Here is a 13,453-nt window from a genome sequence, read left to right as displayed (position 1 = left end):
GGTAGTGCACTTAGCAAGATGCAAAATACATTCCAATACACTGCAATACAATTCCTGATTTTATTGTGAAACATTGATAGATTTAAGACAGATTAAGAACTTCTGTATCACTGTAACAAAAAGAGCACCAGTTTTGAGGGAGGACACAGAATTGCAGTATTTAGTGGAATGGTCATTGTACAGTCCACTGTATTTTATATTCAGATAACCAAGGGAGTGATTCCATTAAGGAAGAGACCTTTCCCTTCCAATCAAACAGGATAGCCTTTCAGGAGTAACATCCTACTGTGCTACATACTCAGCAGTGCTAATTTCATGCTTCTAATTTTGTTGAAAATAAAACTGAATTGTAACAAATCCCTGATGCAAGATACTTTGAGCACCTGCAGAAAAAACATACATGTAAACAGCAATACATGATACAGTACACTTTAAATAACAGACAAGTCCTATACCTTTCTGACAATATGTGGAACAGCTTTATGCTGCAGCTAATAAACACAATCAGAATCATAATGCACACTCACTCAGTTAAGCCACAAAATTTGGGAAGAAACTGTAAACATCACACCTGCCTCACAACAGGTTGACAGTGTGTGATCATTGTAAGAGGTGTTACAGCAGGATTAGAACCTACACTGACCAGTTACACACAACTGACAACTGTCACTAGCTGTGAAGAGGATAAATCACACTGGTACAGGAATCTCTGAACAGCATAGAGCGTGGAGATACTGTTTGTGTCTGTTTTCAAGTATGTGAAGCACCAAATGTCATAAGATCATCAAATTTTTAGTGTTTTGATCAGCTTATTGCTTTTACTTCATCTTTTCCTCACATGATGAAAGAGGGAAAGATTAGGCACCAGGATGAAATTATTTTTTTTACTCAGTCACTAATATTGGCCAGAAATGCGTATCATTTAGGCAAGTTCCTCAGAAGAGAGTACTAGTTTCTACAGACAACTTCTTATTAATAAAACAGCTGTCCCTGTATTCAACTCAGTGTTTTTAACTTTTAAGTGGAATAAAGGGAACACCCTCTAAGGTACTACAGATTAAAAAGAGTTTAATGTTAAAAACTACTAAACTGCAAATCTACTTCACCCTGTGCTAACTGTACATGATATAAATAAGATTGCTGTATGTGACTTTTAAAGAGAATGCAGTCTTTCAATTCTCTGTCTCATTCAAAGGGGTTATCTCCTGCTAAAGGTCAGGTGAAGGGACTAACTTCATTTAAATTATGAAGTTTAAATACCACAGCATTCAAGAACTACCACTGCTGTTTGTTTTTGCTTTTTTTAAAAGCAATTCCAGTTCCTTATGTTGGAATTTAAGGGGTAAAGAGATTAAGTGGGAGAGAAACCTTATCCTAAGAGAGCTCAGCTAGAATATTTAGGCCCTGTCCTGTGTGACACAAGTTTTCCTCCCATGTTGATGTGAGATGATGTCTTCACTCTCTTTATGCTCAATTATGTTACACTCACTGAACAGACAGCTTTCTCGTCCCACCCAGAAGACAGCACTCACAGCTGCAGAACACAACTTTCTAGACTTTTTAAGACAGTGAAAGGCAGATTTAAAAAGCACCATTTTCCTAACTGTGCATGATTAAAAACACCGCTTCACACAAGGTAAGGGTACATTTTCCTTTTTCCCCTCTGGATATAAAAGTATTAAGAGATATCCAAATATTGAGGCATCAGTAAAAAGTATACTGCTGCTGTTCCAACCACATTGCCATTTATGGAATAAAATTAACATCCCAAAGAAATCTTCACGAATGAGAAAGCAATTTGTCAAAAACTGCAAGAAATGGTATACATTAAATATAAAACTCATATACAAAAAAGGGCTAACTTTTTTTTAAAAAGTTTGGACAGTTCCTTAAAATTACCTAGTTCATTGATTTCAGCCTACCACACACTTATTTTGGACTATAATAAAATAACTAGGGGAGATAAAATACTATTCAGATGCTTCAGTTGGAGAACTGAGGTACCAATCTTGATCACTGCATTAAAACTGCAGCATGTGTGCATAGCCGAGAAGGAGCAGCTCCTACATGCTGCTCCCCTCCTCTTCCCGTGTCATGCCAGCATTGAACTCTGGAATCTGGTCTGCAAAGGACTGTGTCATCCACTGTCCGTTAGGAACCTCACCAAAGGACGAGCCTTCGCAGTGCTGAGGATTGCTTCCTGCCGAACAAACAGAAATCACACTGTTTTTAAAGGCACTTGACACCCCGGGCTCTTTGTCCCCCAGCCCTGGCTGCAGAATGAATGCCCCAAGCACTTTACCAGTTCCATTTGAAGACAAGCTGCACTGGTCAGTGTCATATGATGCGCGGTCACAGTAAGCTCCTCCATATGCTGCTTCATAGCCTGGGTCATACTTTTCTTCTTTGACAGCCATCTTTTTAGCATCCTCTGCAGAAACAGAACAGCTCAAGCATTAGTATTTAGAATAAAAATTATCAAAGAGCACTTTTATCAGAAAAAATTTGAAAAATGGCCACAAATTCTAGAAGATAATCCCTGCTCCCCTTTAAAAATTCAGGCTGTACTTAAGAGAATGGAATCTGTAATTCTATACCACACAGTTTAGAGAATCACATCTCCTCCTCTCCCATTAAAAAATTCTTTATTTCCTTCTGCTTGGGAAACTGCTAGTATTGTACACGACATTACATTTTAATGAAGTGTTAACAAAATAACAATACCTTGTGCAAGTTGCAAGTCAAACGTGTACTGCACCTCCTGGACCTCTGTGTTGGGTGCAATGCCTTTCAGTTGATCCCTTAAGTCTTTCAGCTTAATGTAATAATGAACTTTATCTTGTGCCCGAGGAAACTGAGCACATCTTGCACTGGATGATGGCATAACATAGCAGAGCTTGAGATAAAGAACAAGAGAAATTGCATTACTGATCTCCGAGCTATGAGTTAATACTCAGGGCATTCAGAACAACTTAACAGTTAAGCTCACTGTTTTAACTGTTTGTACAAACTTCAACTAATGCCACAGGTGGTTGTGGAATGGGTTAAAACGAGTTTTCATTTTTCTTGGCCAGCCATCTGTCTTGCCCTGAAGAGAGGAGCTGATTGCCAGCTGCTAAGTGAGCACAATTTTCACCAGTTATTTATGTGCTGCAGAAGAAGCAGTACCCATGTGTGTTACAAGAGAGCAGAGCGCACTCCAGAGCTCCCTGAACAAGCAGAGCTCTGAGCCAGGGCATAGAGTACGTGACAGCATGCAAATAGCCCAAACCAGTGAGGGAGGCAGCACAGGTTAATTAGCCTGGCTTATTGGCCAAGTGCATCTGCATGACGCATGCCAGGCTCTGAAACTGTTGTTAGTGTAGCTGCAGCCAGCTTCAATGTTTCTATATTTGTTAACAGCCCTAACTAAACATATCAAGTTAGTTCAGGAAAAACAAACTGTATTCAATACTTCTATTAGCATGCAGTCTTTATGAACAAGTAACAGTAAAGAGAATTATTTTTCTTATAAACACATTTACTATAGAAGTCCTTAAGAGCTACCTAAGGAGCAAATACTTTATCCAATGATTCTTCAGGCTCTAATGGCAACACTTCCACCTTTAGAGAAAGGCAACTGAAACTTGCAACACTAGTAATTGAGGATAGAAATAAGAAGAAAAACAATCCAAACTTTTGAACTGACAAGGTAATGAAGCTTTAGAATAAGCTACCTTGGAAAGTAGCGTAATTGTCTTTGCTTTAACTTGTTTATAAGAACACATTAAACAAATCAATTTCTAATGATACATAGCTGGTCTCTTGAGATATTTTCCAGCACTAGAGTTCTATGACTAATGCACTCTTCATCAAATTGCTTGTTTTATCTTAAGCATCCAATTTAACTTCAAATTGCAGATCAGCTTAAGGAGACTCAGTCTGACGGAAGTACTGGGGCAAGCCCAGATCCAGCAATGCTGAAGGGTCGTGTGCACTGGCACAAGGATGGACTTGCTGTTCTTTCTCCCCCACTGTGGCATTGCATGGTCATGGTCAGTATCAAATTCCAGTAATACAAATACCCAGGGAATTGGACACAGGGGATCAGATGAAAATTATCACAAAAGTAGGCATGTGTTACTTCTATTTTATGTAGTCCTCAGAGAATGCACCAACCTGCTAACCATAACATACCATTTCTCAAAAGAGGTCTGCAAGTCTGAAGAAGCTGCATTAAAGATGTGCCCAAAAACTGTGCTAATCCCCTTTCTCTATCTAAGTAGAAACCTTTCACACCTCTTGTACTCCAGTCAAACTGGTGTTATCCTACATGTGTGTAAGGCCTGAGATTTCATTAGTTTTTAAATAATCAAAATGGACTGCCCTAGTTTTGTTTCTCCATCTCAATACTTACAGTTTCTGTATCCGGTACTTTGTGTGGCTGCAGCCCAAATTCCAAGTTCTTAACTTTAATTCCAAAAACTTCTTTACTGAAAATTTCATAAATACCTAAAATGAAGATATAGGGTAAGTGGAAAAAAAAAGCTACTGGCAGAAAAAAATTCATTTTAAAGTAAAAGTTCTCACATTTTCCATTAAAAGCTGCTATACGAGGTTTATACTTTTGTAGCTTCTGCATCAGAATTCGCCCTCCTTCCCGAAACTCTTTGCTAGAAGATAAAGCACTTACAATTATAATCACAACTATTAATTCATTAACAAGCCTGATATTTCCCTTTATTGTCCTACCTGGAGAGGTCTTTGCTTCCAGGTGTTGTCCTTTCAACCATGTTTGTAAATCCAATCCCATATTTATGTGGCAAGGTGTGGTCATCCATGTGGTTCAGCTGTTCATTACTTAGACCAGACATGAACAGACATTTCCCTGTGAAGTTGGAAGACAGATATGCATTTGCCTTTTTCCAAGGGAAAGAAAACAGAACCAAAAAATTCCACTCAACTACTGGAGTACTGGAATGCTAAAGGAAGAATCTATTTTAACAAAGTATCAGTCAGTTTGGGAAGACTCCTGCCCTATCCAGAAAGTTTAAAAATATCCAATATTACTTTACCTCCTCCAAGAGGGCACAAAGGCCATAGTGAACAGGAATTCCTTATCATAATCCTGCAAACTAGTCTTTTATTCTAAAAGTTCAGTACAGACCTTTAGATTTTGTGATTAATTTAAGTAGTGATCAATATGGATTTGGGAGGAAAGACTGTGGCAAATACAATGTGTCAGCTTTTTTTGACAATCTTGCCATTGCATCTCCTTACACTGGGCCTCTCTGACAGAACCTGCTATCTTGAACTCATATTTAGCATATAAAAATCCCTCTCTGAAAAAAAACTGTAAATGCTAAAGAAGAAAGGAAAACAAAAACGTACAAAAATGGTTTCCAGGTCCCGGGTAATGATGTCCTTTGTAAGCTGCCATCAGGCCAGGGTTTATGCCAATCTACAAAGATACCAGTCCATTTTAACAATGACAACACGGCTTGCTAGTCAAGAATTTAATCAAGTTATAGTAAGAATGCTTATTCAATTCTCTCTAAGTTACTGTTAATAAACAAAAATGTATTAACGGCACCTTCCATCATTATATTAAAAAAAACTGACAATTTTGCAGCAGTGCCTCATTTAGATGTGCGAAATCAAAAGAGCAGCTCAGAGGGTGCAGAGCTTCCAGGAAATAAAGCACTGAGTCATGGGCTCTCATGAATCTGTACTAAACATGAGCCTTAGCTTTCTCAGAAATTAGGACTAAATTACTATGGCTTTAACAGAAAATGCAAAGCAGCTCTACACACAGGAAAGAGTTGATGTACTTTATCTTGCAAGATCTTGCCATATAAGCAATATAGGTGAGTAAGCAGAAAGAATCATAACAAGTAATACAAGACTTTTCTACCTAATCTTGTAACTTGAATTACTCACTATCACAATGTCCAGATCAAAGGTCAAAATATCAGGCAAAGTCTTGGTCAGAAGTTCAGCTTCAGATACACCATTAAAACGGTCCACTTTTCTTTTGACTTTAAAAGTATCTGTGATCTTTTCTTGTTTGCCTTTTGACTTGGCTGGTTTTTCTTTTTTAGCAGCAGGCTTTTTGGGTTGCTTTGGCTCAGTTGCTTTGGCTTTTCTTTTCCTTCCCCCTTTTTTAACTTCTGAAACACACAACAAATACTATTTTCGTACATTTCCAATGTTGCAGTGTGAATATTCAAATACATTCAGCTAAATGTGTGGACATAGAGAGAAATCAAAGAGGTAAATTTACCTTTAAAATTCATTAATTTAAGCAACACACCTGAAGCTTCCTCATCTTCTGGCTCTTAAAAGTTTAGAGATTCAAGCAGCACAGGCACTGGCCATGAAATGACCACCCAGAGATTGCTCTCTCTCTCTCTCTATGTTCATTAGTAACGTTGAGCTGTAGAACAGTGTCACTTTCCAACCGTTAGTATTTGTTTAAATAAGCCACACTAAACAAAATAATTTTTAGTAACCAGTTCCCTAATTGCGAGTACTATAAAAACTAGGAAACCATTCAAACAAAAATATTCCAAATAAATTATATTGTACTTCTCTTGCAGAAAGTTAAAACAATTAGGTATTTTGAAGCCAGAATCTTAAAAAAAACTTTCTCTAACACAATATTAAAACCCATGACTTCAACTAAAATATTGTATTTACTTATTGAAAAAAAAATCTGCTTTTCTTGGAACAAGATAATCGTATGAGACTGAACAATGTGCATACATTCACATGAGTTTACTTCTTGTCTTTTTGTCTGTTAGAATACGTTTCTTAAAGAATACAATTAATCGATACTCCTGCAGTGAGCATCAAGAAAAGGAAATCCAATAGGTCCAAGGAAGCAGTTTAAGAGCAGTATTTTTTCCCCAGTTAATCACTCTCACTTCAGCTCACTAGCACAGCCCAGTCGAGCTACCTTTTGGAGGCTCCTGAGCAATGTTTGGCTCTGGAATGCCCTCTAGAGTCGGCTGCTCAGTCATCATTTCCATGCTGGGCACCGCAGTCATCATCTGATGGAATGGAAATGAGTAAAACGCTTGAGCTTGCTGAAGATATGCGTAGTATCTTAGAGACAGAAAAAGAGAGAAGTAATTTATCAACAGTTTAGAAATTTACCGATGTACCAAACAGAATGTCAACATCAAATTTTATCAAGGCTGGCATGTACTGCACTTACATTCTCTGATGACTCTGTTAACAAGACACTAAATTATCCGCACCTTTGAAGCAGTCTGGCTGCTTAGCTGGTATCATTTAACCCCAACATTAACAGCACAGTTCTCTTGTGATGGCCATGATGCAAAATTAACACAGTATTTGTAAGGGAAGAGTAGAGTTTTTATATACATATATATATATATTTTTTTTGTAAAATCAGTGTAGCACACTTTTCCAAAGCAAACTGTCTATCAGACCAACAATTTACAATGCATGTTGAGCTAAAGCTCTCTGTCTCTGGACTTCCACAAGTTTCCTAAATTTTAGATCTTTTTTATGTGGTGTCAGTTGCTTGATCTGGTAAGATACAGAAAGGATCAATCATTCAGGGCTATAAAGCATTAAGAATACACATAGCATTTGCTACTGTGCAGACTATTAAATAGCTTTAACGAACTGTGCAGCAGATGTTGTCCTGCTATCACACACCGGATCCCAACACAAGTATTGCGCTTATTCTACATGGAAGTGTACCCACACACAGAGATCCTATGCATAAAGACATTTTTCCATAGACAGCTCTCTCTCTCCACACATTAATTAGTCATATACAGCCCTCACACCCATTTCTGCTTCATTCTGTCACTCCCTTCTACCTACCCAGCCACCTTCTTGCCCATAGCTTCTACTGCCTCACAAATACATAGCAAGGACTTGGTGAACAGCAGATTTTCAGGAAATAATTTTATCATCTCAGAGCTATAATTAAAAACACAATAGAGATATTTGTCCAAGAAGGCCAATGGCATCCTGTATTAGCAATAGTGTGGCCAGCAGGTCCAGGGCAGGGATTGTCCCCTGGACTTTGCACTGCTGAGGCCACATCTTGAGCCCTGTGTTCAGTTTTGGGCCTTTTACTACAGGAAGGTGCTGGAGCATGTCCAGAGAAGGGCAACAGATCTGGGGAAAGCTCTGGAGCAGCTGAGGGAGCTGGGGGTGTTTACCCTGGAAAAAAGGAAGCTCAGGGGTAACTTTATCACTCTACAACCACCTGAAAAGAGGTTGAAGCTGATCTTGTCACTCAAGCAACAAGTGACAACACAAGGGGAAATGACCTCATGTTGTGCCAAAGGAGGTTTATATTGGATATTAGGACAAATTTTTTCATGGATAGGGCTTTTAACTATTGGAATAAATTGCCCAGGGAACTGCCGAAATCACCACACTGGAGATATTTAAAAGATGTTATATATGTGTAAATTTATAGGCAGGGTTTAGTGGTGGGCTGGGCAGTGCTGGGTTAATAGCTGGATTCGATGACCTTAGAGGTCTTATGCAACCTAAATGATTCAAAAGAAGAGAGCATTCTCTACTACAACTGGGTTTTTAAGAAACCCACTGTAAATCAGTCTTATGCAAGAAGAACCCACAGTCTTGTAATCAAGACACTATTTTTAACCCAAATATCTATCCTGAAACAAGGAGAATAAATATGAACATAGGTCTGTCAGGTTCCCAGGGAAGTTGCCTAGGAAAGCTATAGGAGATTTTCTGAGTACAGGGAATACCTTAAACCCTCTACTGGAAGAGTTCCACTTATATAAAATACTTGTGTAGTTAATGAACCAAAAAAAACTGATTTTCAGATTTGTATTGAGAAACTGAGACATGCAGAATCTAGTTCATAGTGTAATAAAAGCTTAATCATACAGACCAGAACAGAGTGAGTAAGAAAAATGTGAAAGCATCTAAGACCAAATATCTTTTTGTAATACAGACCTTCTTATTTTATGTGTACATAAAGTCTCCTTCTAGCAAAAGGAATAAAATTCCTCTTGAACAGAGAAAAAAAATTGCACCATACCACAAACAAGTTCTCTAACCACTTGCTAATGAGATGAAAGTGAAGTTTTACCTCTACCTCTATTTTAGGCCAGATTTCTTGCGTGGGTTCAGAAATACTTCTTTTTTATTTTTGTTATTGATGTATATATATTATAGAACATTAAATAAGTACTTTCAGTATCACAAGGAAAAGGTAGCGATTTGTTCCTCTCCCCTCCCTTCAGTTCATTATTTTTTCCTCTCCCCACCCCCTCTCCCCATCCGTTCATGCTAAAAACAAAGGGGGAAAAAAAAGAAAAAGGTAAATAAAAATACATGTTCACTGGAACAAAAGCAGGTATTACGTAATTTTCAAATCCCCTCTGCAGTGACAGAGACGCCATCGCGCCGACGCTGCCCAGGGCAGCCGCGGGCCCGGGAGCCCCGGGAGCGCCTTCCCTCCCTCTTTGTGCCCGGGGGAAGGGGACGGAGGCGGCCGCCACAGCGCGGCCCCGGCTTCCCGCGGGATGCGGGGAAGGAGGAGAAGGACAAGGGGCGATCCCGGGGCGATCCCGGGGCGATCCGCAGCGCGGCCGCGGGCGGTACCTGCCCAGCTCCGGGCCGTCCATGCCGGCGCCGCCGCTCCCGCACCGCCGGCCCCGCGCCCCCACCGCCCCCGCTCACGTGACCGCGCCGGCCAATGGGGGCGCAGGGCGGGGCCGCGGCCGCCCCGGGCGGGTCCGTGAGGGGCGGCCGGGCCGGGCCGCGGCCGCCGCGGCGCGACTCACCGCCTGGCGCGACGCTCCCCGCTGCGGCCGGGCCTCCGCTCCGCTGCCCGCTTCCCTCTTCCCTGTTCCCTTCCCCCTCCCCCTGCCGGCGGCGGCGGGGATGACGCACGTCCGGCGCGGGGTCCGCCCCCAGCCATGCCCGCCGGCGTGTCGTGGCCCACCTACCTGCGGGCGCTGGCGGCCAGCATGCTGGCCATGCTCGCGGGGGCCGAGGTCGTGCACAGGTACTACAGGCCTGACCTTGTAAGTGCTCGGGGGTCCCGTCGCTGGTAGCGTGTGTGCGGGTTGGAGGGTCTGTGCCTCGGAAAGGTCTCTGGCCTGGCGGCGGACGCAGATCAGCCTCTACAGAGGCATTGGCCAGGACTTCACTGTGGCCAGTGCTCGGCTCCTCAGCGCAAGAAAGTCAAGGAGCTGCTGGAGCGGCTCCAGGGAAGGGTCATGAAGACCCTGCGTCTCTTGGGAGAGAAGACTGAGACTGGATCTCATTAATGCTTATAAATACCTTAGAGGTGGGTGCAAAGAGAATGGCGCCAGACTATTTTCAGTGGCGCCCCCCGACAGGATGAGGAGCAAAGGCCATGAACTAAACCACAAGAAGTTTCACCTTAATATGAGGAAGAACTTCTTTCCACTGAGGACGGCAGAGCACTGGAACAGTCTGCCCGGGGAGGTCATGGAGTCTCCCTCTCTGGACACATTCCAACCCACCTGTGTGATCTGCTCTAGGTGACCCTGCTTAAACGGGGGCTTGGGCTGGAGGTCCCCTCCAGCTCTTACAATTCTGTGATTCCTCTGGGGAGTCACCTGCACTCTGGACATAGTACCATGTGTCGAGAAGGGTTGTCTGCTGTGGGAAGCTGGGTTTTGGAAAGAGTGTCCAAAAGTGGCAAGAAGGGGCTATACTAGATTTAAATAGACTATTTCCTCCAGTGATGGAAATGAAGGTGACCAAAAGTTGACATTAGAAATTATGACAGACAAGGCTGTCAAGATTACAGTCACAGAACTAAACTCTAAATGAGACTATCCACTAGGGATAATAATGGTTTGGTTTAGCCTCTTGGAGGTCTGACTTGGAAGCTTTCTCTCAACCTCCTGCTTGTGTATAGTTCTTGGGTTTTTTAATTTTCTGGGATACAAGTTTTAAAAAATTACCATTGCTTTAGCTGTCAGCTCAAAATTTAAGCAATGATGCTTCAATCATTGATAAATACATTAGAATTTATGTGTTTTAGTAGTCTTGACTGTAGTCTTCATTACAGGTAAATTGACATATTTATTCAGAGTGCTCAAATGCTATATATCTCTTAAGTAGCATGAATTTTGAGGAGGTGCAGTTCTTGAAATGTCATGTTATCTGGTACCTTTTAAAAATTTTATCTCCAGTTTCAATGCCTTATTTCTACATCAGAGCAGTAGAAGCATTGAAACATTTTCTTCTATCACCAAGAGTATGTGTGGAAACTTCAGCTGTGCTAGAACATCTCCACAAAACTCACTTTAATGGCAAAAAGAAGCTTTACTCCTTGAAAACAAACTGTTCTTCCTTTCATCTTGAGGTTTTTTTTTTTTTTTGCAAATTGTATTTTGCTACTTTAAAATTAGTCAAATTACAAAAAGGTAATAATTCTTAAGGTGTTTTGCATGTAGGAATTATATTCTGCTCAGAAAAGAGGGTGGTAAAATCACAGTTTAGCCCTCATGCTCTTCCAGAGTAAGCTCATTTACTGTTTTGGGGGTTTAGTTTTTCCTCTGTCACAACACTGATGTCTTTCTCTGTTTTTAATAGAGCATACCTGAAATACCTCCTAAGCCTGGAGAACTGAGAACAGAGCTGTTGGGTCTAAAAGAAAGATCAAGCGAAGTTCAGACTTCACAACAGTGACCAGAGTTTATTTTCATTGTGAAAATTAAAACTGATAAAATATTTGTCCAACTGTTTAAGTTGCAGAAATACATATGTGAAATACTGTGCTCCTGTAATGTGTCTTTGCTTTCCTTTGAGCAGAGTTGCAGGCAGCATTAAAAACAAATATACAGTGAATGCTGTTGGTAAAACTCCCATCAGTTCTGTGCCAAAATGCTTGTGAATTTTTAAATCTGGATTACATTTTAAGTATCCTTCAGAATAAGGCATCAAACCATGACACGGATTTATCACTGACAGGAAATCTGCTTCGGTCCACTGTAAGGCTGGAATCTTACAGCTTTCTCATTTCAGTAAAAATGGGACAAATATGTACAGATTACACTGAAATCAGATTTGTTTGTGGTCCATTTGGGCATCTGCATCTGTCTATGGTTGCTTTTGATAGCTGTAAATAGTCAAAACTCTGAAATAAGAAGTGTAGGTTTACCTTTCAGTCTGCAAATAGAATCAGCACAACACTCTTGCACCAGGAACTTGAAGATTCAGTCACCATCCTATGAAGGTGGCTCAACAACCCAGTTTTGAATGGTACAGTATAGAGCTTGGGAAGGTTGGGATTGTTTTACTTGAGAAAGATGCCAGGACAAAGCACAGGCTTCATCCTCAGTTGTCACTTGATTGAACTTGTAAAAACACTCTAACACATTACCCAGTAAGGAAACAAAAAGCTCCCCAATTCCTACTGCCAAAGTACTTGGAAGCCTTTTAAGAGCAGAGGTATCCAGAAATGATCACAGTAAGTGCTACATTTACATCAGTTCTGGCTATGAAGCTATTATTTTATTTATGCCTACCTATGCTGGAGTGGTTTTCCTAGGAAGAAAGGTTTATAGTTCTTAGGCATGTGTATGTGTGTTCTCTCACCAAGTTTTACAGCTGTTGGTGGGATGAACTCCTCTCCTGCTCTTGTTTGCCCATGTGTGCACGTTTTATATAACTAGATCACATCCTCTCTCTCAGGCACCTTTGTTAATGACAGCAAGCAGGCAGTGAGAGAGAGGCCCTGGTAAAACACAGATGTTAAGCCCAAACAAAATCTATCAATGAAAAAGTCTTAATAGATTGACTTCCGGTGAAAAGACTTTTTCCTTTACTGCACCTAAACAAAGCTGAGATTGGCAATCTTCTACTTCAGCAGAAGATAAAGTTTATTGAGGCAAAAATGGGACAGTTCAGCAGTATTTTGTTTCTGTTGTAACTGGGGCATAAACAGCAGTTTTTTGATGATCCCTTTAACAAGCCAGCATTCACCAGCCCTGGCACTGTTACTCACACTTTGTCAGATTATCACCTCTTATGTTGTTGATTTCTGACATGAAAGATGCATTTCTCTCTATTTTCTAAAGGCTGCAGAGGGAAGTTTCTACTAATTAGGCTTAGATTTCTAAGTGTATCCTGCTGCTACTGGAAACCGAGCGACAGGGAGCTCTGCCTTTTCTAGCCCTGAGGGAAATACACTCATTAGTGCCCATCCAGGAATAGCAAAGCTGACAATGCACCGAGTTTTAACAGCAGAGGTGACAGCCCCAGAGTCAGCATCACTGAAAGAAACAGTGCTGACTGAGGGACACTTCCACTACTGACACCATTTTGCTTCAGAGCTGACAAAAAAAAGTTAACTTAAAAGTGCATTTTGTGCTAATAGCAAACATTTGTTACAGCAGTGTAGAGAAAGCAGCTGGACCACAGCCGTGTTGCACATGATACTCTCAGCTGAAGTGTATGAAGAAGC

At 40.9% G+C, this 13,453-nt stretch overlaps 2 protein-coding genes across 6 annotated transcripts; one reads left to right on the top strand and one right to left on the bottom strand.

Annotated features, from left to right (window-relative positions):
• Positions 1-41: 41 nt before the first annotated feature.
• Positions 42-9,897, bottom strand: TDG (thymine DNA glycosylase). Of its 5 annotated transcripts, none has more exons than XM_021536261.3 (10): positions 9,792-9,897; positions 6,938-7,086; positions 5,920-6,149; positions 5,371-5,440; positions 4,732-4,867; positions 4,570-4,652; positions 4,397-4,491; positions 2,725-2,896; positions 2,303-2,431; positions 42-2,200 (listed from the first exon to the last, which is right to left on the bottom strand). In XM_021536261.3, exons 2-10 carry the CDS (start codon positions 7,029-7,031, stop codon positions 2,064-2,066), a joined length of 1,146 nt encoding a protein of 381 aa, XP_021391936.2. In that variant the 5' UTR covers positions 7,032-7,086; positions 9,792-9,897; the 3' UTR covers positions 42-2,063. The 5 variants fall into 5 exon arrangements, with proteins under 5 accessions (XP_021391936.2, XP_021391960.1, XP_021391943.1 ...); XM_021536285.3 differs by having other exon boundaries at positions 6,938-7,031; positions 9,792-9,872; XM_021536268.3 differs by lacking the exon at positions 9,792-9,897 and adding an exon at positions 9,610-9,714.
• UQCC6 (ubiquinol-cytochrome c reductase complex assembly factor 6) lies at positions 9,869-11,763 on the top strand. Its single transcript, XM_021536307.3, has 2 exons — positions 9,869-10,034; positions 11,581-11,763. The coding sequence occupies exons 1-2, from the start codon at positions 9,927-9,929 to the stop codon at positions 11,674-11,676; spliced, it is 204 nt and encodes a 67-aa protein (XP_021391982.1). The 5' UTR covers positions 9,869-9,926; the 3' UTR covers positions 11,677-11,763.
• The last annotated feature ends 1,690 nt before the right edge of the window (positions 11,764-13,453 follow it).

This window comes from Lonchura striata, chromosome 5 (genome assembly GCF_046129695.1).
Source record: "Lonchura striata isolate bLonStr1 chromosome 5, bLonStr1.mat, whole genome shotgun sequence".
In the NCBI taxonomy this organism is placed as follows: Eukaryota; Metazoa; Chordata; class Aves; order Passeriformes; family Estrildidae; genus Lonchura; species Lonchura striata.
The sequence above is the reverse complement of the archived record's forward strand: the minus strand, read 5'-3'. Positions and strand labels throughout refer to the sequence as shown.

Excerpts from the sequence above, each read along its gene's own strand:
- TDG (XM_021536268.3), bottom strand. The coding sequence starts at position 9,632 with ATGGACGGCCCGGAGCTGGGCAG. Across the intron at positions 4,492-4,569 it reads AGCAGCTTTTAATGGAAAAT|GTATTTATGAAATTTTCAGT; the intron begins GTGAGAACTTTT and ends TCTTCATTTTAG. Across the intron at positions 2,201-2,302 it reads CTTGTCTTCAAATGGAACTG|GAAGCAATCCTCAGCACTGC; the intron begins GTAAAGTGCTTG and ends TTTGTTCGGCAG.
- UQCC6 (XM_021536307.3), top strand. The coding sequence starts at position 9,927 with ATGCCCGCCGGCGTGTCGTGGCCCACCTACCTGCGGGCGCTGGCGGCC. Across the intron at positions 10,035-11,580 it reads GGTACTACAGGCCTGACCTT|AGCATACCTGAAATACCTCC; the intron begins GTAAGTGCTCGG and ends TGTTTTTAATAG.